This window comes from Epinephelus fuscoguttatus, linkage group LG16 (assembly GCF_011397635.1).
Source record: "Epinephelus fuscoguttatus linkage group LG16, E.fuscoguttatus.final_Chr_v1".
Lineage (NCBI taxonomy): Eukaryota > Metazoa > Chordata > Actinopteri > Perciformes > Serranidae > Epinephelus > Epinephelus fuscoguttatus.
The window spans coordinates 20,628,339-20,654,995 of NC_064767.1; the positions used below are offsets into that span (position 1 = coordinate 20,628,339).

The 26,657-nt window shown below is 40.0% G+C and overlaps 1 protein-coding gene across 1 annotated transcript in view; it reads right to left on the reverse strand.

Annotated features, from left to right (window-relative positions):
* zgc:154058 (Transmembrane protein 150A-like) overlaps positions 1–25,354 on the reverse strand; it is a 31,638-nt gene extending 6,284 nt beyond the window's left edge. The window contains exons 1-6 of the mRNA XM_049600298.1: positions 25,092–25,354; positions 23,855–24,100; positions 16,921–16,968; positions 15,493–15,579; positions 14,141–14,208; positions 6,720–6,847 (exon numbers count right to left, since the gene is read on the reverse strand). Of these exons, the coding sequence (XP_049456255.1) occupies positions 6,720–6,847; positions 14,141–14,208; positions 15,493–15,579; positions 16,921–16,968; positions 23,855–23,919 (396 nt within the window). The 5' untranslated portion in view covers positions 23,920–24,100; positions 25,092–25,354. The remainder of the gene's footprint in view (positions 1–6,719; positions 6,848–14,140; positions 14,209–15,492; positions 15,580–16,920; positions 16,969–23,854; positions 24,101–25,091) is intronic.
* Positions 25,355–26,657: the final 1,303 nt, after the last annotated feature.

Genomic DNA, 26,657 nt, shown 5'->3' on the forward strand with positions numbered 1-26,657 from the left:
AAAGAATTGCTTTTCTTGGCTGATGCTGAATCATTAAAGCCCTGTGTTTGGCATAACTGTTCCTCTGCTCCACGTAACTCGTAGGGATCATTAGCCTAGAAGTTATTTAGTTTTGGCTTCTAAGCCATTTGTCCATTGACCCGGTGAGTACATACTGAACATTCTTGTGCAGTAGGCTAATCCTTGAGGTGAAATAAGATTGCCAGACAATTCAATATGAAAAGCACAGCAATACAAGTCTTGTGTGTGACATCTCCAGAGCTGGTAGTGAAGATGGGAGATAAACTGCAGCATGGACTTACATATTTCCCACGTTCTTCTGTCCAAAAAGCAGAGTTTTGTTCACAGTGGGAATTCTATTTTAGTCGAGTGCCTTCCACAGTAAAGTGGCTGTTAGGAAATCTTATTTCGTCGACTGCATCACCACTCCATCTACTACAACAGCATCAAACTGGCAGTGTTGTATTGCCAATCTGTTACTCACTATACTCTGTAATGGAAAAACAGTATACGCAAAAACTACAACCATATGCTTTCTTCTCCTTGCATTTTGTTTTAACTGATGTTGTTTTTTAAAGTAAAACTGCACCTCGTTACCCGATTCCATCTTCTCAATTGTGAGGATTTGCTGCTCATCTTTGTCTGATGTGACAGTAAACTAAATATCTTTGGGTTTTGGAATGACGTTCAGATAAACCAGGCACTCTGTGATATTTTTTAGACCAAACAATCAATTTATCAAAAATATACCTGGCAGATTAATCAGTAATGAAAATAATCCGTACATCACACAGGGGTCTGTGCTGCATATACGTGTGTATGCTGCCTTGTGTCCCAGATTCTCTCACTAATTGCGTCATTACCTGATGGTTTAATGATGCATTAAGCCATCAGGTACACCTTTACTGTCCTACTTTATGTATGTTTTCACACTTTCTACAGTATGGCAGGACCATGTGCTGTCACAACAATGTGGGTTAGAGACAAAGGTAATGGAAAAACTATATATATAATACTGATGGATGGTGCGAGCAGTGAGGTGGACTGAAATGTGGCGGCAGACGCAGCGAAGAAACTATGAAGAAACCGGAGAGACATATGGGAGAAGCGCTCATTACGGCTACATGTGTTAATCAGAACTACACATCTCTGAGCATCTGCCTTCATCTGTCACCACTGAAATGTTCTGCAGCTAAAAGCCAACAGAGTGTGTGCCCACATCTGTCGTATTTTCTAAATATTGATGCCAAGTTTCAATAACCAGTTCTCCTTCACTGACATTCTTAGACATGATACTCTGCAATATTTTCCATGTACATGTGTGTGCTGGGAGGGGAATATGTGTTGGCCTCACTGATGATCCAACTTAATTAAATACGTTTTGAATGATTGTGTAATATAGCTGATGCAGAAAGTTAAAAGTGTGCAGGTTGATAAGGGGTGTGATGATGTTCATTTCGGGAACATGCCCAACTGACGCCCAACTTTCTGTCAGCTTTAGTTTTCATTTTCTGGAAACTGAACCAAGTGAGACAAAGTGAAACTACAGTGACTTCCAATCGTTAACGACACACCTGATGGTGCCAAACCCTGTAGCAGAGTGTCACAACTACCTACTGCAAAAGAAATTTAAAAAGACTTTCAGCTTGGCAGCGCACAAAATGCAACCCACATTGCTAGAATTAATGTTGGCATTATATGTTTCTGCCAACCTGGATCTTCTGGATCTCTTACATTTGTTATCATATAGTGGATACATTAAAACTTCACATTTCAACAGTGCTGTGTTTAACATGTGATTAGGTTTAGGCACAAAAACCACTTGGTTTGGGTTAGGAAAAGGTCACATTTTGGCTTAAAATACCCAGTTTTAGTGGCACAATCCGAGCTGGAAAGGCAGCTTTGTCTTGGTTAAAAAAAAAACAACACAGTTTTTTGTGTCACTATCTGATCAAACGCAGAGATGTCTTGATAAAAAAAACAACTACATTTTGCAGCACGATCCCAGCAGGAACCACAGTGATGTCTCAGTAAAATAAACTGCTTTTTGTGGCACTATCCTCGGTGGAAACACAGCGTCAGTTCATCCACCATCACCTCCACTTCACAATGACAAAGTCAGCTCATACAATACGTCACTTCAGAAACGCTGAGATGTATGAAACATACAAATGTAACATATCTGTGATTTGTAAATGTGTACTATGCCATCATTTCCTTCTGGCAACTCAGCTGACAAAAAGGGGACCCTGCATATAAAGCCTTTAATACATTTATTAACTTATGGGCAGAACTTAAAACACACCTGAGCCTCATCATGCACATGTGACATTACATTACTACTTAAAGGCCTTAAAATGGAAGGCACTGCATTGGACTCAATTTATTCAATGTTTTGTAATATTTTTTTTACAATATGCAATATTGTGCAAAGAAGTGAAAGAAGTTTTGCAATCGTTTTGTGGCTTTTGGTTAAGCCTATTTTATCAGCAAAAATGTTGCACAAACCAACAACCCCAACTTCTTTGTTTTTCTGTCATACAGAAAACATCAATTTAATAACCTTCTCTTCCTTTCGTCCCTTCTCCTCTGAGACAAACACCCATTATAAGACATTCTGCAGCCATGTCATATACACTTATCATAATAAATTCAATAATGCAGAACCACAGTTATCTTAACACTTTGGATTTTGCACACATTAAACAAACAAGATAAGTATTAAAATAATGACTTTTAGAGCTGGTAGGAGGATTTTGTCACCTCGCTGTTTCCCCGTGTTTCCAGTCTTTGTGCTAAACTAAGCTAAGCTAGGCAACCAGCTGCTGGCTGTGGCTTGACATGAGTGGTATCAATCTTCCCCTCCATAACCAAAATACATTAAACAGAAAGGTAAAGGGAATTTAAATAATTTCATGCACCACATTGCCAAAATATCATTGTTCACAGTGACAGCAAGAATGTTTGGCACTGACAGGACTCCGTCTGGATGCACAAGGCAACATGGCTCTGCTGTCAGAGAGCATCATCTGTAAAGGAGCATGCAGGATGAGCAGTCCATCCAGCTTCTCTGGACCTCTTTCTTTCTTGCCTCCTCCTGAAGGCAGCTTTCGACCTAGCCATGTCACTGTCATGGACCTCTGTGTGGCAGTGATGTGCTTTTCCATCATCTATTTATGTGCTTCTCTGCTCAAACCATCAGACCACCCGACAGGAAAAGCCCCAGTGGCCGCACACCACAGCTGCTCTGCCAAAGCCTTACATAACACACAGCTACAAACCGAAGCAGTTGCCACCACTCAGTATGTTGCCATGTGTTGTGTTTCTAGTGATTTCGCTCACTTTGATATGTCGAGTTCATCGGATTTTGGCTGCTGTTTTCTCCTCTGATTCCAACTTGTTTGTGGTGTTTGCTTGTGAATGCTGTCTGCATATGTTTTGGATCTGTGCTTCATGTTGCCAGCAGATTTCCTTTTCTATCATGTGGTTTATTCAGTTTATTCACCATCAAGGACATCTCTATTTCCATCCCACTGGAATGTCACTGACTATAAGTGATGCGATGTCGTCTGTGAAAAAGGTGGCTACAGTCAGGCCTGTGATTGGTTATAGATGGGGCCTCTGCTACACACACCCTCTCTGCCCTGCTCCTCTCCATGCATGGCCAGACTTGATGACTCACTTCCCCCTGGCTCTTCCCATAAAATTCCGCCCAGTTCTGCAGAGCAGAGGCCCAGGAGGAGAAGCGGGAAAAAGGTGAACACAACCTTTCTCAGAAAACTACTACTGCACACATGTCTCAGACACTCCTGTAAGACGATTCTTCTTCTTTGTCCTTCTCATCACAAAGTTAACTTCAGGCATAAATTGTTTGAGTAAGAGGTCATGTCTAGGGATGGGAATCGTGAAGCAGCTCCAGTTAAGAACCTGTTCCAAACAAATCCATCAAAATCATATGACTCTGAGCTTATAAATTCCATTTATTTATTCTAACATGTTTTTTACGGAAATTGCACATTGCAAAACAATGATGTCAAACACATGTGTCTATACTGCTGAAATCAGCAGTCATGGCTGAGAGGAGGAAACTGCCCAAAGTGTGGCTTCATTTCACGAAGAAAGATGACAACAGTGCTGCTTGTGATGTCTGTAAAATTATCATTTCAAGGCTGGAAAAACACCAGCATTATGCTGAACAAATTTCTACAGAATATGGGTTTAAACTCTCCTTGTATTCAACACTTTATGCACGAGCTTCCCCACTGAGCAGCACGTCTCTTTCCAAGAGTAAATAACCTATGTTATAATAAGATTAGTGCTGCACATGCAGACTTAGCAGATTTTTTCTTTGACTAAGAAAACCTTAATGAAAATACATGCTGTAAAATATTTCATCCATCAAATAATGACAGACTGTTGCTACACACAGGAAACTGATCAAGAATCAATGGGGCAATCAATAAAGAATTGTACAAATAAGAAGAATCAATAATGGCATTGGTATCAATAAAATCCCATTCCATGGGGCGTCGGTGGCTTAGTGGTAGAACAGGCGCCCCATGTACAAAGCTGTTGCTGCAGCAGCCCAGGTTTGACTCCAGCCTGTGGCCCTTTGCTGCATGTCACTCCCTCTCTCCTCACTTCACACTTGACTGTCCTATCAATTAAAGGCAAAAATGCCCTAAAAAAAAATCTTTAAAATAAAATCCCATTCCAGTCCCTAGTCATGTCATCCACAGAAAGCATTTAGTTAAGTTTGCTTCTCATCTCTAACATACCTGACATACATCATCTGCACAGTCCCATCCCATCTCCACTCATGTTTCAATAATGGACAACATGGTAAATCATATGTATCATATAATCTCCTAAATAACTATCTTAGACCAATTAATCATAAGCAAACTAAAGAAAGACTGTTTAACAGGAGAAGTTGCAGGGCAAGTATTAAGCATATAAGGGCATCAAATGTATCCACGGACTGAAACTGATGATTCATACATGACTGTAATACATTGCAGACAGTTTTCTAGTAAAAACATGCTGAGAATGATTAAACAATGACAATGCATGCTTGATACACTCAAGGAATGAAACGTGTTTTCATAGAAACTTTTCCAGCTGCATGTATTTCAGAATTAACACGAAAAACTGTAGGGCCATACTGATGATTAAAAGGACCATAGTATACCATGGCATATGGTGTGTACCATGTGAGTTACATGTCTTTTTCCTTCTTGTCTCTCTCCCATTATTTCCCGTCAATGGTCAACTATTTAACAATATTTACAAAGTTGAAGGACAAAACCATATGTATGTATGTATCCAGCCTTTCATCAGAAAACAAACTGTCTGTATTATCTCTGAAGTCCCACTCCCAAACTCCTCTTTTTTTTTTTTTTACAAAAATACCAATGAGGCTCATTACAGCTACCCGTAACTTCTCTCTCTCTCTCTCTCTCTCTCTCTCCCACACACACACACACACACACACACACACACACACACACACAAAGTCTAGGCATCCAGCCAGGGCTCCAAATATTTAAACTTGAAGAAATTCTTTTCCAAAGAACAAATATCTACAGGGCAAGCATTCAGGTTAGACTTCCTCACTTTAGCTACCAGGAATAGCAGCACAGGGTTGGGCAAACTTTAACAAACCTTAATGTAAATGTTCTCTGAAAAACAACGCATACGTGTGTGTGTGTGTGTGTGTGTGTGTGTGTGTGTGTGTGTGTGTGTGTGTGTGTGTGTGAAAAGAGATGGCAACTTTAGATTAAAGATAAAAGCAAAAGCAGAAAAAGGTGTAGTCATGAACCATGAATGTTACTGAGAAATACTGAGAAATTTCAGTGACATGCAGTTTTGTTTTAGGAAGCAATTAACGGTTACTTTCATCAAGCATTTTCTCTAAACAACATCAGAGAGCAGTAAACAGGAACCCATCATAGAACCCAAGGTGATGACGTCATGTCTTGTTTTCAGTGCAAAGCTCAAAGATCCATCTCAATCTAATGTGTTTTAAGACCCCAAATTTTTTTGCAATTTTTGCCTAAAAATGTGCCTAAACAAAATATCAGTTATCAAAATAGCAGCAGATTAAATTTCGATAAAGTGGTTAATCAACTAATTGCTGCAGATCTATTTCTGTTTAACAGTTTATTGTAGTTTATGTTAAATGGTGAATGGACTGCACTTGTGGCGCCTTACTAGTCTTCTGACCACTCAAAGCGCTTTTACATTATCGAGTCACATTCACCCATTCACACACACATTCATACACTTGTAGCCGAGGCTACCATACAGGGTGTGGTCCTGCTACCATTCACCTGCTCTCACACACCGATGGAACAGCCATCAGGAGCAATTTGGGGTTGAGTATCTTGCCCAAGGATACTTCGACATGTGGAACTGGAGGAGCCTGGGATCAAATCCCCAATGTTGCAATTGGTGGACGACCTGCTCTAACTTTGAGCCACAGTCGTTCAGTTCAGTTTTATATTTTCCATTGATGGTTTACTGTTACAGCGAGGGTCTCTCACTCTTTCATATGCACGCACACACATACTGTGCCATTTCAGATACTTACTCCTATTTCCCTTGTTGAATGGTGTGACTTTTCTGCTACGACTATATCAGATCTTTTTCATCATTAATTGTAAAATTTATCATCGCATTCTATCTCTGTCTGATGAAAGTTAACTGGATCACCGTACCTGGAAGTTGCCCACCATGATGAGTCCAGCAGCACAGATCCAGCCTGTGGAGAGACTCGCCGTGTTGAGAACACAATTTTGGTGCTTCTCAATGACGTGGGCATAACGGAGCAGCACAATCACCATAACTACAGAAGGAGAGACATAAAGAGGAGATGGAGAAGGTGAATCAGTTATTTGGTGGCTCCAACGACTGTTCAGCAGATTGTTCACACATTAAAATCACTGCACCAGTGGAACAGTGAAATGCTGTAAGAAAGGGAGAAATATAGCATATTCTGGGAAAAGTACCCTGCACACTGCTGGAAAATGTGCGTTATTATTTCACAGTTCCTGGCTTCGGTTTAATTCAAACACTAGCCCACCTCACTTAGCCAAAAAACACAAGACTTCCTTGGAAGCTGATTAAAAAAAAAAATCACACATAGTTGAATTTCTCTGTGTAACAAGTGGGAATATGAGAGGCAGGAAATGGCGGGAAAGTGGGAACAGTAAATGGGTGGGGGTTGGTGTAAGCCTTGCATAAGATTAAAAGGCGAAGGGAAACGAAGTACAGTATATGGGACAGATGACTGCTGATGTGCTAATGGGCTGTGACTGAGGGTATTGTTGGTGTGCTGAGGAGCTGACCCCCGCTTGGTTTCTCTTTGTTAGCTCCTCACGGCTGGTGCCAGACAAGGACTGACTGGGCTTGGTGAAAGCGGGGCATAGGGGGTGAGTGGAAAAGAGGAGGCTGAGAGAATTAGAGGGGACAAGGAGCCCCTCATGTCCTGACCTGAGGCCCATACATTGTCTCAGAGACTAAACTGTTGTCTTAAATCTGTCACCATCTGTGTAAGAGACGGGCTTTTAGATGGTATGTGCTGCCTAAACAGAATAAAAATGGAAACCGTGGTCACAGAGAGGAAAGTAAAACATCACTGAGGCATCAAGCTTTGTCTCCACAAGTTACAGTTTGCATATGTTGTGGCCTGTCCGACTGTAAGCCAGCTTCTCAATGTGTTAAACGTAAAGTATTGAGATGTATTGAGTCATTTCCTGTTAATACAAAATGTTTAAGCCCATGACTTTTATCTACTGGCTGCAGAAATAGTGCACAGAATATACTTTATATTATCAGTGTACAGTAAACGTAACTATTTTAAGTTTTTTTTTAGTTTTACTTAAATGTGAAAATCATCTAAGTCTTTTTAAATTTTGCTTGATTATGTGCATTTTTCACAAAACACAGCATGTAAACAAATCACTGCCATTTTGCAATTAATCAAGACAACATTTAAAGGGCCAGCGTGTAGGATTAGTGGCATCTAGCTGCCATCCAGGTTACAGACCTGAAACTTCTACCCTGTGCCAAGTGTGTAGGAGAACTACAGGTGCCTGAAGTGAAAACGCTAATGGCCGGATCCAAAGCCAGTGTTTGATTTGTCCATTCTGGGCTACTGTAGAAACAACCTAGCAGACTCTGTGGAAGAGGACCTGCTCCATCTGTAGATAACACAACGATTCTTATTTTCAGGTGATTATGAACGAATAAAAAAAATAGGTATGAATATTATACAGATAAGCAATGCAATTAACATTATAAAAATGTGTAGAAACATTATTTGTGTTCAGATGCTCAGCCCGAGAGAGCCTATTCTCTCTGTTCCCTCAGCACAAAATCCTGGCAAAGTGATTACAGTTACGATCACAGAAAAACAAACAGCAGTGTCTCCAGGCTCGGAAACAATCTTGTCTTTGTTTTTTTTCCCACTCCGTCTTTTAAAGTGGAACAACAAAATGTATTGCTGAAGGGACAGGAAAGTCAACTGCAGTTTATTTCATTTGATTATGGCATCTTGGTCTGTCTGCTTCAGACTGGCTGGCTGTAGTTGTGGATTTTCCCCACATTTCAACAAAATTAGTTTTTCATCATTACAAATGGGCATGTTTGAACCTGCTGGCATTTAGCAGTTACCCTTAAATTACGCAAGCTAGGCCTGGAGGTTAACGACATGGAAGAACATTTTCCCATCACTCTGTATGAGGAAATCCTTCATGTTTCATTTTTATTTTCTGCACTCTAAAGGCACACTTATGTGCACTGTGTTCTTATGTGCATGTCATGCTGGTGACAGGTTCCTACAGCATTACAGCTACATGTCACGTGAGTAAGCAACACAGCTGACCTCCACTTGGCCTCAGATGGTCAGAACAAGCTGCTGTCTCACAACTCAAGAACAGGAATAAGTTTACATAATGTCAGCGTCTCAGCTCTTGTCACCTTCCACACAGACTCCGGATCTTACTCCTTTTCTCTGCACTCAGGAAACAAAGGAGAGGAAGTCTTGGCTGATATGTTACTCTTTCATGAAAGCTACCTTGCAACAATGTGGACATACTTTGACGTATAACCTGCCATCACAGCCACAGACTTCCTTTTTTTACGTATAGACGTGAGCAGACACAAAAACAAGTGCACATACACACAGTGTAAGCACATATTCCCACGAAAGTCACATCAGCCACACCACACCTCGCAGTTAAATAAACCCTGCTGTCCCCACAAGGAGCTCTGTTTCAACCCAAACACCCGGCTGCATTCTCTCCCACAGGAGGTATGCTGGGAGAGAATACGTGCATTGTCTTTGAAACATTGTGTGTGTACGCTAGCAGAGAGGTGGGAACTGGGATAAAAACAAGGAGTATAATTATGAGCCAATATACAGTTCATTGAGTCTGTGTTATCCCAGATAGAAGTGAAACCCTGAGCCTACTGTAGCACACACAAAGTAAGACATAAATCAATTGGCTAAGAAGCTAAGCACTGATTATTTACAATAGCCCGTTGTATAGCCACATGCCACACCAACTTAACCTACTTTTGTAGAGCCATAATAACTTCCTTTACAACAGGTATTAACAGGGTGCTGTGTTCAGACTAATTGGAAGGTGAAGAAAAAGTAAACACAGACAAGGAAGCTGCAAATGCAGCCAATATGACCTGATGATTGAAACGGGAAAGGACACCTGCAGAGGTAGTTTACATGCACAGGAATAACCTGTTTATGATTGGGATTTTGGAGTTTCCCATTCATGTGTTTGAGCTCATGTAAACACCATATCCCAAATATGATCATAACCGGTGGAAAGCCTCACAAACAGGTTAATCATGCCCATGTAAATGCACTTATAGATTCATTTAAACAGCTGTAAATGCAGCTTGATTCACAACTATAGTGTAGGTATTTCACTTTCTTGCTGCCGCAAATACTACTACAACCACCATTTATGTAATAAAATACTATTCAGGGAGATTTCACTTGAAATGGGGTTCAAACAGGTAGCTGTGATATCACATGCCTGTCAGCAGTGGTGGAAGAAGTACTTGGATCTTTTACTTAAGTAAACGCAGCAATACTACAGTGTAGAAATACTCAGTTACAAGTAAAAGTCGTGCATTCAAAACTTAAAGTGTTGAGTACAAAAGTGTTATAGTCAAGTGTAATATTGTATAGTTTAGGGTTTTCTTTAGTGTATAATCACCTGAAAATACGAATCTTTGTGTTTTAACTACCTTCGACTGGGCCGTTTACATCTACATACAGAGCAAGACCTCTTCCACAGAGTACGCCATGTTGTTCTACAGCCAAGAATGGACAAAAAAAACACCCAACTCTAGATAGTGCCATTCCCATTTTTGCATCAGCCATGAAAGTTCTGCTACACACTTGGCATATGGGAAAGTTTTAGTTTTGCAACCTCACCACTGGATGCCACTAAATCCAACACACTGTACCTTTAAACTACCAACAGTAAAACCACTCATTATGCAGAATGGCCCATTTCAGAATAACAGATATTATACTGCTGGATTTTAATTACTGATGCATTAATGTGTTAATCACTTGTGCCACTGGTAAAGGTAGAGCTAATTTTTGAGATTTATAAGATTACATCATGATTTTTTAGTTGATCAATGTAGTGGAGTGAGAAATACAATGCTTGCCCCTGAGATGTAGTGGAGTAGAAGTATAATATATAATACCCCAAGTACAGCACTTAAATAAATGTACTGAATGACATTCCACCACTGTCTGTCAGCAATTGACTCATAAAACTGATGGATGGAGAACAAGTGTGCTCAGTCAGTTCTAAAGGATGTGTCGCAATCTACAGTGTATGTTTGGACGAGAAAAACAGCTCAGATTTCTTCATGTAAACAACAGGTGTAGTTTGATTTCAGGATGTATGTGATCCAGTTTAGAGCTGGACCAATGAATAAGCTGATATATTGGCTGGTATTAGCTTATTGCAGATGTATTGTATGGCTGAATAGGTGATACATTAACAGTGTCACCATAGTATAGTATGTCCAACAGAGAGCCCTGACAACACAATGATATTCAGTTTACTATCATAGAAAACAAAGCAAAGCAACAAATATTCACACTTGAGAGGCTGGATGAAGTGAATTTTTGTCATTTTTGTTTAGTTATCATATTTGTTGCCAATTAATTTTCTATCAATCAACTAATCATTTAATTAACTAATCCTTTGAGCTCTTTTGGCTGATTTATGATTCTGCTGTTATGGTGGTTCTGTCCCAAGAAAGATGTAGTCAGATGCAATTTATGTAGTTCGTTTAGTGTTAACTAGTAGTTAATTGGACTGATACTTTATCAATTTCACTGTTACCAGCTTAACAGCAGCTTAGCAGACGTAGCCTACATAGGCTGCAATATACAAGAAAAACTTAAAAATATACAATACTTGTCGACAATAGCTGATCTAAATGAGAGGGTTTTTACGGAGGGGGCGGTTGGACAGGGAAGGTGGTAGCTGGCAGGAAGGACCAGTACAGTTACTATGCGTATGGCCAGTGGAGCTCATTCTAAACCAGACTGTCAGATTTTAGATGCGTGTGAGGAGTAATGAGCAGGGATAGCTCTCTTTACATAAACACAGTTCACCGGAAAGTTACTACAGAGTTACAAATAAATCGAGTCAGACATGAATTGTCATCATGGTTGAGCAATGGAGTCAACAGTGGAGACGGGAAATCAGTAATGCTGCGTTGCTTTTGTTTGGCTGTAAACCCTGGGATGCCACACTGTTTGGCAGCTACATTGTTCGGTTGCCACATAACTTTTTCCTCAACTGATTTGTCTAAGTTTTTGTAAACTTAACGGTACAATCACAGCGCAGCGCTTAGCCTACCTCTCTTTCTCTTACACAAATGCATATAAGTGCCCTATGTCGGCAGACTGACCTACTATGGTTAAAGGGTCATGCTTGGCTAGCAGTGCTGCTCAAATTCTAGACTTTCACTACTGCTTGAACAGACTTTCACACCAAGCTGCAACTGTCAGGTCCCCACAGAATCTCACAAGCACAGTATATAATACTGTATGTGTAGTCTCACTCCCTATTCATAAATACAAACATACGCACAGAAGAGCGCTCATATTCTTGTTACAGGCAAGGGCCAGAGCTGTAATTTGGATGTCAACAACACACAGTAGCATCCATCTCATTTTGAATCTACAAGGATCATTGTCTCATCAGGCAGGCTTTAAATAGCTGCTGGACTCCTTATGAGTAGACAAACAAGGCAAAGGGACCTCTTCCCCGCTTTATATCTGTGCACGCACACACACACACAAAGAACATGTCTAAGCCGCAGCTGGGAAACATTAACTTGATCAGGGTAGTCAGACCCATCAGTTAACATAGGGAACAGCACGTGTAGACACACAAAAAACACACAGGGCAGCACATGGGAGCTCGCTCCCTTCCTTTTATATCACACGTGTTTTTCTTGTGCCTACGAAAATACACACTCATCAAGTGTGTGCTTGTGCATTTGTGGATTATTCCATATGAAACCATTCTGAGGTAAAAAATGTGTTGTCCTTTCTACCTCCCCTTTCACTCAAAATGACCACATGCAGGGTTTTCACTGGCTCTCAGTCAGTGTGGTTGTCGGTTTTGCATGGGACCAGCATTTTTCTGAGGGCAACAAAACTAAAGCTACTCTGCAGCCTTAACATAAGCAAAAGACACTTCAAAGCAACTACATTTAGTGCCTACTACAGATGAAACGACTGTCTCCTGCTGATGTGGCTTAAGGAACACATTTTACTACATAAAAATCCCTTATGAAAGAAAAGTTTTATTTAATCAGTCCTACGTTTATGTAATCATTTAACATATTTCACACATTATATATCATTTCTATAGTCTTTGTTATGTGAAAGAACAATGCAAGACCAATGTATTAGAGAGATATTAGACATGTATTAAACTTATTTGTAAATTATGAGATTTATAGACTTGTTAGATTAGAACATAATCTATGAACTATTATAAACAGTTAAATAATGTTTGTTGAACTGTAAAGCCCTTTGTAAAAAACAAACAAACAAAAAACATAAATATATATTCATATTTTAAATGAATGAATCAAAAAGTTTTCATGGACCTCCTAGCAGAGTGCCATAGACCCCACATGGTGACTCACTATTAAACAGAACTGAGACTATTAATCTATCTACAGAATCTATTATCAAGTATTTTAATAGTTGATTAATAATTAAGTCATTTCTTAAGTGTCAAGATTTGTTGATTTTTATTTTATTTTTTTCAGGTTTATACAACAGTAACCTGAATATCTCTGGACTGTCAGGGGCCAAGTCCATCAAAGCAATTTTTCCTCAGGTCAGCATATTTTTTTTAATTCTTTGAAATGGGAATGCTGGGTATTTACGCTCCGCTACAAAGGCCAGCAGTGTGAAGAGGTGCTGAGTGTCTATTCTGCACTGAGTGCTGCATGTCTGGTGTTTTTTTTCTGAGCACCTAGAGTTGAAAAATGTTCAGCTTTGGGTAAAACACGTCACTTATCACCGTCACTTTCTACCAAGCTGTCAAATCACAGCAGAGGAGGGGTGGGACAAACACCACAAAGACTCACCATCACATCCTACATGTACATTTGTTGAGCAACAACAACAATGAAGGAGAAATATGTTATACTGTGTATATATTAATATGTGTTTCCTCTCAGGGATCCACACAGATTCGTCCTCTCTCCTTACGTTTATCAGCTTTCCCTTCATCCAGAGCAAGTACTCTACCTTGAGGCAACATTTTTACTTCTGTGGATATCCTGTATCCTAGCAACCAGATGCAACAAATGCATCTCCACTGAAAAAACGCTGCAACTCCAAAGCGCTCTCAAGCACTCCCAACTGGGCATTTCCTGAGGAGTGCCTGACATTTTCAGCTGGGAAAAAAAACACTTCGTTGGACACGGGGCACCTTGGCCGCTGAGAAATTGTGAAGGGCATTTTTCACCATTCTACATAGCATATTAGTAATTAAATTAATCATTAGGTGTGACTTCTCATGTGCGTGTGTATGTTTATGCACATGTGCCTTACCCATGAACGAGCCTGTGCTGCAGATAAGGCTGAAGAAGCAGCTCTCAGGGGGAAGAGTTCCACATTTACTGCAAGAAAGATAACACAAAAATAAATCAGAGAACGGCTGTGAATCAACCTACACACACTACGCAGTAACACTAATTCCCCTCCCACAGTGTGCACTCTGAAATATGGCATGTTAGGGATGCATTTTTGCTCACACCATATGGAAGGAGGGGGGGGGAAGACACTTTCTCACATCCCATCACCAAGCCTGTGACTTTTCACCTACTGCATACTCTCCTCTAGGAATGGGAAATGTTTGTAGGAGGGGAAGGCAGGAGACAGTCAACACAGGCTGTCTGTGCCTGAGCGCCGGCTGCCTACAAACCCAAAGCCTTCTCAGCTGACTGCAGTCACACACACCCACACCCGCACATGCACACGCACACGCACGCACACACACACACACACACACACACACACACACACACACACACACACACACACACACACACACACACACTTCAGATGGAAATGTAAAATTCGGTAGGCTAATTCTCCCACTCTAACAATTCTTTGATGTATTTAGTATTTTGATGGATAATTATGTACATTTAGCCAGATTTTAGATTTAATTTGGCAGAGTTTATTTTTAATCAATTACTCACTGACTACAACAGCATGTGATCTCACTGAATACATAGTAATATAGCTGGAAAATGTGCATCTCTTCACTTTTACCACTAAAATGTAGATTAAGCAACAACAGTAGCATTGCATTAGTAAAGATCATCTCTGCAACATTTAGACATTTCTCAGTTTCTCAGTTATTTTCTGCAGCTGCATATGGTTTGAAGGCTACTTAATAGTTATGGTTACAATGTCACGTTCATTGCATAAGTGCACATGCATTTTCTAGCAATCTTCTCCAGATATTTTAAACAAACCCAGCAGCTGGTCTTTGATGTTGAAAGCTCAGTGGGACAAAAAGTTAAACAAAAGAGCGGGAGTGTCTTGATTTCCCCCCAAATGTAAGCCGGCGCCTCTGTGTGTGCATGTGCATGTGTATGTGTGTGTGTTAACATGGTAAAGTGCAGACCCATGCCTTGCCTCTGAACTGCCACGGTGGCAGGCAGGATATTTCAGCCCCAAGTTATTTTCAGAATGCACACGCACACACACACACTCAGGAGAAGCGTTTCCTTCAAGTTCACTCACTTTTTTATCAACAATGTGTCAACAGGGGACATGTAAGACAATGGTGCAGTGTTCCTGTTTTTAATAACCAAGCAAAAAGTAGAAACAAAGAGACAGAGAAGAGACAGAAAGAGGTAGGGCTGGGCTCAGGGTGGTAGTCTCTCACTGACCTGATGAGAGGTACATTGTCTAGCGTGCAGCACAAGGTTGGCCCACTCTGTAAATACAGGTCCTCTTCACATGACTGGTTGTACAACCTGGAACATCAAACATGCACACACATGTAAAAAAACAACAACCCACTAACTTAATGTTAAAAGGCACGCATATGGAGCAAAATCACATTTATCTTAAGGCATGGAAAAATAACAACTTTAATCCTGCTGTCAAAGTTCCACTTGTCAAAATTTGATTTAAAACCAAAACAAAGTGCAGATGTATTTGTTATTGTTATTAGCGCACGTATTTTCACACCTCTACCAGACTGGACACAATCCAGATGAGTGAGACTTGTTCCAGTTTTTTCCAAGGTGTCCTAATCTGCTCTGTTCATCAGCAAACAGGCTAAGCAATGTGTCACTTGCTTGAACCCCCCCCCCCCCCCATATATGCAAAGCTTCACACACCTCCGCACAATTTTCAGAGCAACAGTGATCCACTGCTTCGGTTCGATCAGGGCTCAAGGACTCCCTGAATGTTGTTGTCATTCATGGATTGCGCTGAATAATTTTTTGTGCTCCATCCGCCAGAGTTTGCAAGAGGTGTTGGAACGTCTCAGCCAAATGATACCTCCATTCAATCATTTTTGTATCCAGATCTAGGAAAATTGCAGCCAATCACTACAGGCCCTCTTCAGATTTATGCGACATGTGATTGGCCCACTACCATAGCAACCACAACCCATACAGTCTGTGGTGTGGTGAAGTTGGGCGTGGTGTATTTGACGGAGCTGGCAGTTTAGCATGCCGAGATACCGACAAGGTGTTTTTAAGTATGGTGGCATTTTATGCAACTGAATGCTTCTAATCACATGAAGGTTATTGAATGAAGTAGAAAAAAAGGAATTTATTGAAGTACTCGACTGGCATCGATATCACTTTAAGGGTACTGGCATTGCTACTGGGATCGTGATTTTTTTTTAAATGACACCCAGCCCTGTCAGTAATTACAATTTTCGAGTACCATGTTGTTGGGTTTCAGTCAGGCTTTTTTTCTGTTTCTAGAGTTGCTGAGTCAAAGTGCCAGAGAACCAGTGTGTCATCACATACTGTAGTAGCTCTAACCTCAACAAGAGGAACAGTCAGTTACTCACTGGCAGTGCATGAATTGAGAACAATAACAAACACTGAATCATAGTTTAGATCCATGTCTATTTACTACAGTTTATTCTCCTGGTTTGTGTGTGGGGGGATTTATGTGTGTAGAAAATAATCCCATTACTTAATGTGCCAATTAAGCTAATTGCATTCCATAGAGGAAAAGATTGGGAAAGAAAGACGCTGACAACGACAAATTACCAGACTGCAAGGCATAATTTTGTGAGTGTATGGGGATCAACAGAGGTATGAAAATGCAGGGTAGATTCAGCAGCAACATACCAGTTATCCACAGGGCAGACATGTTGATTGTACAGGGCCATGGCGTACCTAAAAGAGAGATAGTTAAGATTAGCCAAAACAAAAAGACAACAATTTTGGTATATTGTGAGCTTCTGTTGTGATTACATTGTCACACAACAACACCTAATGAGTAATAATTAGAATAAGAACCGATCTTTAAAATGTCAAGCAACTAACGCAAATGTATTGTGATAACCACAGCCAATACAAATCTTTATAATACTGTGATCCCAGAGCTGCTACCCAAGAGAGACAGACACAGATAACGAAATTATCAGTGTTAACGTAATTCCTGGAAGGGAAAAGTAAAACAAGTATAATTTATTTTTAGCAAAACCCTGAGGTTGTCTGTCATGTCTTTTCACAGAACACTTTTTCATATTTGTAGTGCAGTTAACTCCTTTTGTACAGTGTTGGATTTCAACTGCCTACCTACACTTGAGCTATACTTTTATTACCAAAATGTCATATGTTCATGTCCTGCCAGTCTGACCGAGCAATGAGTTCAACCTGTTTGATTAAACTGTATGACCAGACAACCTGATATTTCACAGTTTCTTATCACTTTATCCTGGAATTCGATGACCGCAGATAAAAAGCCTGGCTTGTATCGGTCAAACTGGTTTCATTACTGCTGAAATCAAACCGAAGTGTTTATCTGGTCAGGTCACTGACCAGACACATCCATAGAGAGGTCAATGCCCCGAGGATCAAAAGATAGACAATGTATTCTGCAAGCTCACGGCCCATATTGTAATTCAGATAAAGACTTTGATGCTCATTTTATAGTTAACGTGCTTCACGGTCCACAACTGAATTAAACATTTAAACACTGGACATAAATTTAAGCTCTGTAGGGCTCTAAATAATGATTGTTTTAATTATCAGTTAATCTGGTACTTATTCTCCTGATTGATCGATTAGTTGTTTGGTCTAAAAAACAGTAGAAATGTTGATTAGTGTTTCAAGACAAGGTGACATCTTTGAATGTCTTGTTTTGTCCACAACCCAAAAAATTCAGTTTACAGTCATAGAGGAGTAAAAGAAACAGATAATATTCTAATTAAAGAAGTTAGAATCAGAAAATGTTAACTTTTTTTCTTAAAAAATTACTCAAACGGATTAATCGATTATCAAATTAGTTGGTGATAAATTTAATAGCTGACAAATAATCGTTGAATCAGTTATTCGTTGCAAGTTCTGGGTGTATAATGTGAGTGAGCCTGAGAGTCATCACTTAAAGTAAAACCAGTGCTGGACTGGGCAACATATCGGACCATATAACTTTACTGCAGATATATAAGTATCAGTGTATATGTGATATAGTACTGTTTGTAATTTTAAACTTCCAAACGCTGATATCAATATCAGCCGCACAAATTCAGTATTGCTTGGGCTTTAAATAAAACCTGACATGGGTAAGCCTTTCTTAATTAGGCCACAGTGATGACACAAATTGTGACAATGATCATTAACTGTCCACAAGCACTTAGAACTCTCACCTTACAGAACATTTTCAGCAACTTAAGGATATCGAAGTTGCACTGAAAAGGCAGACTTATTTCTACCAGGGAGTGAGTTATTCTAGGCTGATGAAATGTCAGCGAATGGTTCACCTTTATACACTGCTGCTTTGGGGTGCAAGTGTCAGTAGGGTTGGGTACCGTTCATAATTGAACCGATATACCGGTATCTGGAATTCGGTACCGGTACCAAACGTTACCTTATTTCGGTACTTTTTAACCCTATGGGCCCTAGGCCTTTTTGGGGTATTTTTACTGCCTTTACTTTTAAGCTCATATCACAGTCATTATAAAGGCTACATACACATGCTATATCTTGATTTTTTCAGGACAATCTGGGCTAACCAGATTTGCCATCATTTCATGTTCTTCTATGTGCCTGTATTTTATATTAATTTTTATATCAATGAAAAAAACAAATCTGTGTGCCTAAATTCTTACATTTTTACATGTATCTCACCATAGCAAGTTGGAAGTTGACATATTCTGCCATATATGAAGAGGGGAGACTCTCTGGAATCTGGCAATATAAGAACCATGATGCTGGGACATTCTGTCACTTCACAGTTGTCCAAAACATGTGGTTTGTGCCAGGCGGACATGTTTGCCAGTATTTTTTCATTATTGCAAGAAATTCCATTGACTCATTCACAAGTCAAAAATGTGTTTTATCTGAAAGAAACATGCAATATTTACATCTAAGATCATAGAAAAATAGTCAACCAAGTGCAATGATGTCCTCCAAGATAATATTTGTTTTTCAGTTTCAGTTATATACTGGGAAGACATTTTGGGCATTGGTGAGGGGGCACGTGTCCCCCTCAATGTATATGATGACTACGGCTCTGTCAGCATGCATTAGGCTGCAGTTGTCTGGGTGCGTAAAGGTGAAGTGGCTGGTCTTGTCATACAAAGTTTGATGGAGTGTCAACTGGACAATATGGAGATATTTGCATCTTGAAAGCTGGACTACAAATGTGGATAGACAGGGAGAAACACACGCAAGCCTAAGACGTTCACTATATGAAGTGACTGACAACAAGATCCGTATAATGGATTGTAAAGAAATTCGTCAAGTTTTTATTTTGTAGACAACTGATCTGGATTTATAGCGTGATGGGATGGGACAGCACAATGATGTGTGGTATCACTGGAAAGCTCTGGTACTGTGCTTTCATGTGATATGCGTGGCATTTCTGTGCGAGCCTGCGTTCGCGAGTAATCCATCCAAGAGTAATGTGTGTGCCACGCTGTATGAAAGCTCTGTTATACATATATATAACATTTTATTGTAATTTTTCGCTGAGAAAACATTGGATTACCGACAAGTGCTTGGCCTTGTCGGAAAGCTTCAATTCTGCTGTTTCCGCTGATATGTGTGGCTTCTTGCTAGGATGCACGGTTGCGGAGCAAATCCACAGAGAAGAACGGGTGTGAATTTGGACGCACTATGCATCGTTTGGGCCCATAGTCTAAACTTCTCAGTTTCAACATTTTATTGAGAACATTTAGGAACAGTGCTGCACGTTAACTTTTTTACCAAGTACAAAAAGTACCGAGTTTCGGTACTCAACCCTAAGTGTCAGGCCCTTGATTATTCCTCCTGTAGCAACATGTACAGCTCAATCTGTCCATACATGTCCAAGTCATATGGAGCAGCAGCTGTAAATATGCAAAACACTGCGTATGAAATGGCTTGCACTGCTCAGTATGAAGCTCAGAGGACAAAAAGGTGTTAACATCTGCCAAACTGTGCTTTCGAATTGTGAGCCAAGATACATAATTCTACATGATAATTTTTCTATTTTTAAGTGGACATGTCAGAGGGGCAAAGGGAGGCTCTGGAAGGAAAAGCATTTGTCACTTTGTCCACTTGCTCTTCACACACACACACACACACACACACACACACAGAGTCTACACTGATCATGTATATATTTTAAACTGCCAGGAAAAGATGAAAAGACCAATAGTCGGAGTAAGACACAGAGACTATTTGTCCTGATTTGTGAAAGCAGTCACAGTTCAGTAGGAGGTTAAGTACCAATTACAATTGTTTCCAGGGCTGATAGTCTTTGAGAGATGGAGACATATCATAAACACACACACGACTGACACTAACGAGCAGAGTCACACGTGTCAACAGACATATATACAATTCCTAACTATATTTACTGGAGGCAAGACATATTTTATGTGTGGCAACGATTCTGGTGTAAATAATTTCAACAATACCACAACTGTGACCAAAATCTGAGTGTCAGAGGGTCTCACGCTTCAAAAGAAGGCATACATCAATGTGATACACATACAGTACAATACAGGACATGTAGTCTGTTATATTGCTGTTGTAGGTACATAACTGCACTCAATAAAGAGCTAACCATGTAACAATTTTGCCCCCCCCCCCCCCCCCCCCCTTTGGGTGGTGCCCTGGGAAGCTGCCTATGTCGCCTTTGGCAAGATCCACCTCTGACCCCTGGTTGAAGGAAGGGTCAAACAGCCGGGTCAGACAATACACACACTGATCCAGTCAGATCAACTGAAAATGCATGTTTTTTCTACACTCTAATTCTCTATCATCCATGAACTTTACAGATGCTTGCAATCAATCAAAGCTTATGTTTAGTGTTCAACTTTGTGGTATCATACAATTTCATCTGTTTGCATTGTATTGTACACTATTTTACAACCATTACTACAACAGCCAATCTCTCCACTTAATTAAGATTAAGACAACCCAAGAGCATTAATTGCTATTAGAAAATCTACATTTGGGACTATCTGTGTGTGGTGATATCATAAATTTTGCATCTGGTTTCTTTATTTCCAAACGCTGCATGTGACTGGTAAGATGCATGCCTGATATTGACTGACTGCTGTAGAGGGTGGCAACATTTGGCTGGCTGGTTATTGGTGGCTATTAGGCAATGTGAATCACCATGTGAAAGTCATATAAGCCAGATGGCACACATGTAAAGAGCACTGCTCTTGCATAATGCAGCAAGGAAACCCACTGGTGTGAGTGGAATATGGCCGTCAGATGGAAAGCTGCCAGGGCTCCAATACAGTGACACCAACAAAAACAAAAGAAGCTTACAACAACTGCAGAGGATTGCCATGGGACTTCATTAGAAAAATACAGGGAGAGAAACTGTAGCCAGCTGAAGTTGTTACATTTTCCATAACTCTTGAGGCACATTTTTTACATTTGGTCAACTTCCAGAACTAAAGTCTTTTTTAGCGGTATGTGAAACTAAACTGGTGCATTCTGTGCTCGGAGGAGGCTGGGTAATAATAGGTTTGTTTATATAATTAGACCTCTATCAAAGCTCAGCAGTGGTTGTAAAGTTAAATTGCATGCCTGTGAGCAACATATAGGTGGAACAGGCCATGTTGGGTTTTTTTTACTTAGGATTGAACAAGGGCTTTCACAGAAGCATGAGAATTCCCAAAAGCTGTGCAAAAATAACATATCAGAAACCACAGGAAAGGGTGTGATGCATAAACTATGAATGAATTTTGGCAGTATAGGCTTAGCTCCAGTTGTTTCTCTGGCTGGTTGCTGTAGCACCTAAAATGTGCAGTATTTTAAAACTGGAAGCAAACTATATGCTTAAAAACAACTTCAAATCTAAATGTCAAGCAAGAGGTACTTCGTACAGCTGTAGTGGAGTCACACTGATGGTTCAAGCACAGTGCTTAACTTACAAAAGGTCAGCAAATGAATCAAAGCCAAGACTCTTGGGTGGGCACAAGCCTTTCTTTGCCTGTGCACAGACCTTTTCGTGCACTGGGCATGGCCACCAGATGCTGAGTGAAAGTTCTGCTTGTGCTCCCTATTACCACCTTTCAATATTTACCTTACTCCCACCTACTTGCCCACAGAGAAAGAGGGAGTTACGCAACATGTCACATCCTCTGACATTCCACTAGTCTGGAAAAGGACCCTTGACTGCTCTTAGAAACAAGGCGCCCTTGTCAAGGTAACGGGAAGGAAATGGGTTTAAGGGGACGGACAATCAGCAGCATTTGGCATCTTAACCCTGATCAACTTTCTGCCTCAGAAACAAATGCCAAAACAAGAAAGAAATGTGCACTGCTAGCGCTAATTTCACCTGCACATTCTCAAACTCAGTAAAGGCCTGAAGCAACATCATTTCTGCAAAGCCCTGCACACCTGATTGGACTGTGAAGCAGCCATGTTCACAAACACTAATTGGTGTGCAAGGTCTAAGCTTTGGCATCTGATTAGACTGCCTACTCCCCACGCATCTCATCATAGATATAGACCACAACAATCTGGACTTGGGCCATCTGTCTCTCTCCCCTTGGGGTAAGCATTCCGCTTCCCAAAGTTGTAACAGAGCAGAGAAGAGAGCTGTCAGCCCGAACATAACCAGGAGGTAGTGTCTTTTCTCTCCGGTCATCTGCTCAAATATCGTAAAAAAGGGGTGATAATCCCAGATCCTTCCTGGAGAGAGTTAATCCACATGCAATCGCCATGGCTCCCAGGAATTCAGGGTAAATATGCAGTGTTGCCCTCCTGGAGGCAACAGAGACTGAGGTATCAAAGGGTTTTTGCTTCAACATAAACAACAGATAGAATATGGCCTACATATCAGTCCATGTATTCTATGTGAAAGATCATTTGCCACATATCATTAACATTATAATTATATCATAATGATATTTCTGTTTTTTATATACACTTTAATAAGAAAGATCTAGATTCAAAATCATTATCCTTGTCACATAATTTTGTTTATTGTATTCAAAATGAATGTGAAATGTGGAAGTGATTAGTCAACGGCTATGCAGGCAGAACTACTGTGTGTGTGAAATCAGTTTTATGGATCTATTAAGCAGTAAAATGGTTTACATAGAGCGTCATAGTTATACTATTGTACATGGAAACATTGTGATGTGGAGATTATATATTGCTGTTGTTCATCCCTACAATATACAGTATAGTATAAAATCGCTGGGGATAAGGGGATTTCTTTGTACCTAATGGAATTTAAGATAAACAGTGTGACTGGACAAATAAGTTCCTGTTGAAATCTTGTGGTTATCGCAGAAATAACACACTTCTTTGAAACTGTTTCTTTCACTTTTAACAGACGGTTCCTGTATTGTCAGGAAAACTTACTTCTGCTTCGCAAATTCATATTATTGTTTTTACAGCATAAGCTATGTATCATCCTTGACATAAACTCATACTTGCACTGACATCACTCACTACTAAGGCAGCAGACAATTTTAGAAACCATTTCAGTCTCAGCTGAATTGAAGAGATACTTGGCCGTGTTTTATTTTGATCTTAAAACATGGATTTTATAGTTTGATTTTTTTTTTTTTTTTTAAGACCAAACAAATGTAATACTTACACAACCCATATCCCAGTTATAGTCAGAACTGGGAGACTGACAGGCAGTATCATCCAGAGAGACATTTTCCAGCACCTTTAGCAGCCCCTTTCTTCTTTTTCCTCTTCGGCCAGCCGAGCGATATCTGCTCAAGTAGTACTAACATTTAACTGAGTGTGACTGACAGCTGCATTGCCACCAACTGATTCATTTCCTTGGAGATGGAGGATAGTAGATGAGACACTGGCAAGGACAGTGTCCTTTTAGCTGGTGAATAAGAGGAGGGGGGAGTGAGTTAGGTCAGGATCATTTACCTGCTTACCAAAAAGCAATCATCATTATGCCTTGCCAGTTAAAGTAATCTGAGTAAGACTGTGTAGTCGAGGTTTATGTGATGCTCACAGCAATATAGTGTACAAAAAACAAGGATATAGGGGTTACATTACAAAAAACCCCCACTTGTAACGCAATCCAATACGATATCTATCCAATACACACTGCTTTTGTAAAGTGTCAATGCTTCATTTTTCTAAAGTGTGCCTCAAAATTTTGGAGCGGTATAATGTTGTACTGAAATGATGAACTTATGTGGTAGTTTCCATTATCAAAAACATGTCATTAAACTCTTATTCTAGTGAGTTTAGGGACATGTTGGATGGGCACCTGCACAATGATTATGTTTGTGTAAATGGCATAAACAGTATGAATTCCATTTGATACACTAAGGTAAAAAAAAAAAAAAAAAAAAAAAAAAAAGATATATTGCATATGATAAACATTAAGGTAATTATGTGTATACATGGTAAAAGTTCACTATTTAAGTCATAGAAAAGGGGTAAAGCCATATGAGTGTACACTTCTCACTACTTCTTTTTGGACATGTAACACTTATTCATTTTATTTATTGACAATTTGATGTAATTATATGTTTGCTGATCATTGTTTGAGTTATTCTTGTTTTGTTTTTGTATTATTTTTTACATGTTTGATATAAAAATGATCTAAAAGAACACTGAATCTAGCTTAAAACCGTTGTTTTAGCAGCTTTAACTGTATTACTACTGTATTTAGCACGGGTTGCCTTTCTAATAGATTTTAAATCACACTTATCTTAGTTTTACTCATATTTTCATTTACAATTTACGTTTGTTTAACGTTAACTAACCTATATCCCTTCTCATGGCACAACAGCTGCTCACCTTCACCTTTCTAGCTAGCATCAACGTCGAACATCAGAAGCAAATCTGAGACCACTCACCCTCCGTCTCTTTGCTAGCTTGCAAGTTTCTGATGTTTTTTTGGTAACTTGAGTACGCCGACCTGTCCTCCACACCTCCGGTGGTTCCAAACTTTTCCACACTGGCCTCGCTGGAGCCGCTGAAGCCTTATTTTTAATAACAAAACCTATGTTTTATGTCCCGTACTGCTGAAGTCCCGTTAGCCGTTTTTCGCTTTGTATTAGAATTACCAAGGGGGGAGGCTCGCGAGCGGTCGGTCCCGTTGCATCGCCGCCACGAGATACTCCACCGTATCCAGCTGTTTGGCTCCGCCCCCCAGAACCTGTAGTGGGCAGGGTACGTTGCATTTATGTTTCGCTGCGCACCGACCGGGCGGGTCGGCGGGGTCGAAAGCAGAAAAAGCGACGCTAAAAGTAGTTTCATTACAGTGTATGTCGTCTTTTACTGTGAGCAGCTCAAGAAAATATAACAGCGTGTTAGCTACATAACTTTTCACGATAATTTGAGTTTGTTCATGTTTCCGGTTTATAAACGTGACACCCGGACAAAGCGTAAACTCGGAACCCTGCTGTTTCCTAGCAACGCAATTCAGATGAAGGAAGTATAACACTCGTTTTGATGCTGGATTATCTTCGTGGAAAAAAGGCGCTTTGATTTTTGTCTCAGCTTTCCCTGTTGGTCATGATAGATCATTTTCTTCTCTCACTGTAAATTTGGATGACCCAGCCGATAAACAAGTACATGCGGTGACATTTGACGCCGCGTTTGTAAAGACTGGATAACACAATCTGGGCATATGTACAGTATGTACCCTGAGTATGTGTTTGTGTGTGTGTGAGCTGTCCAGCAAAACGTGTTTCTGCTGCCCCCTGGAGCTTTAACCTGCTAGTGTCTCTCTAGTGAATCCATTGATAAAGACTGGAGGACGATGGTGTGAGGCAGTGGCTCCCAACCTGTTTTCCAAAAGGACCTCTTTTCTGTCATTGAGTAAATTGCCGACCCCTGGCAAAGCGACAGATTTGATGGATACTTAGTAATACTAAGTAATACTTAGTATTATATTTAATGCATGACAATAATAGTGCAGAACAGCTAAATACATACACTGCAGGCAGTTGTGTAAACCAAGCAATCGGATGAGTTTTGAACAGTTTTTTTTTCTTTTTTGTGAATATTACAGCAGAGAAGAGTTTTCTGGATATTTTCAGATACTTTTTTTTTTTATACAATTCTCTATCTTATGTATTTTTTATTCTTTAACAATCTTACATACCCCATAAACTTTTCTTTTTTTTTCTTTTTTTTTACATAGTTTTTTCATCACTCGGACACAACTTGGTTTTTTACCTGTGCACTTTCCTAATGCAGGACAAGGCTGTTTTGCAGAGACTGAAGGCTCAATGAATGTTGCTTGTGATCAGGTCCTCACTGTGCCCTTATCCTGTGAGATTTTATATCTTGAACAATAATCCAAACCTTAAAAATAACCATTTCATTTAGTTTTATATTTAAAGCTTAATATATATATAGCTATATATATATAAAGCTTTGGCAACCCCTAATGGAAGTCTTGACCCCCAGGTTGA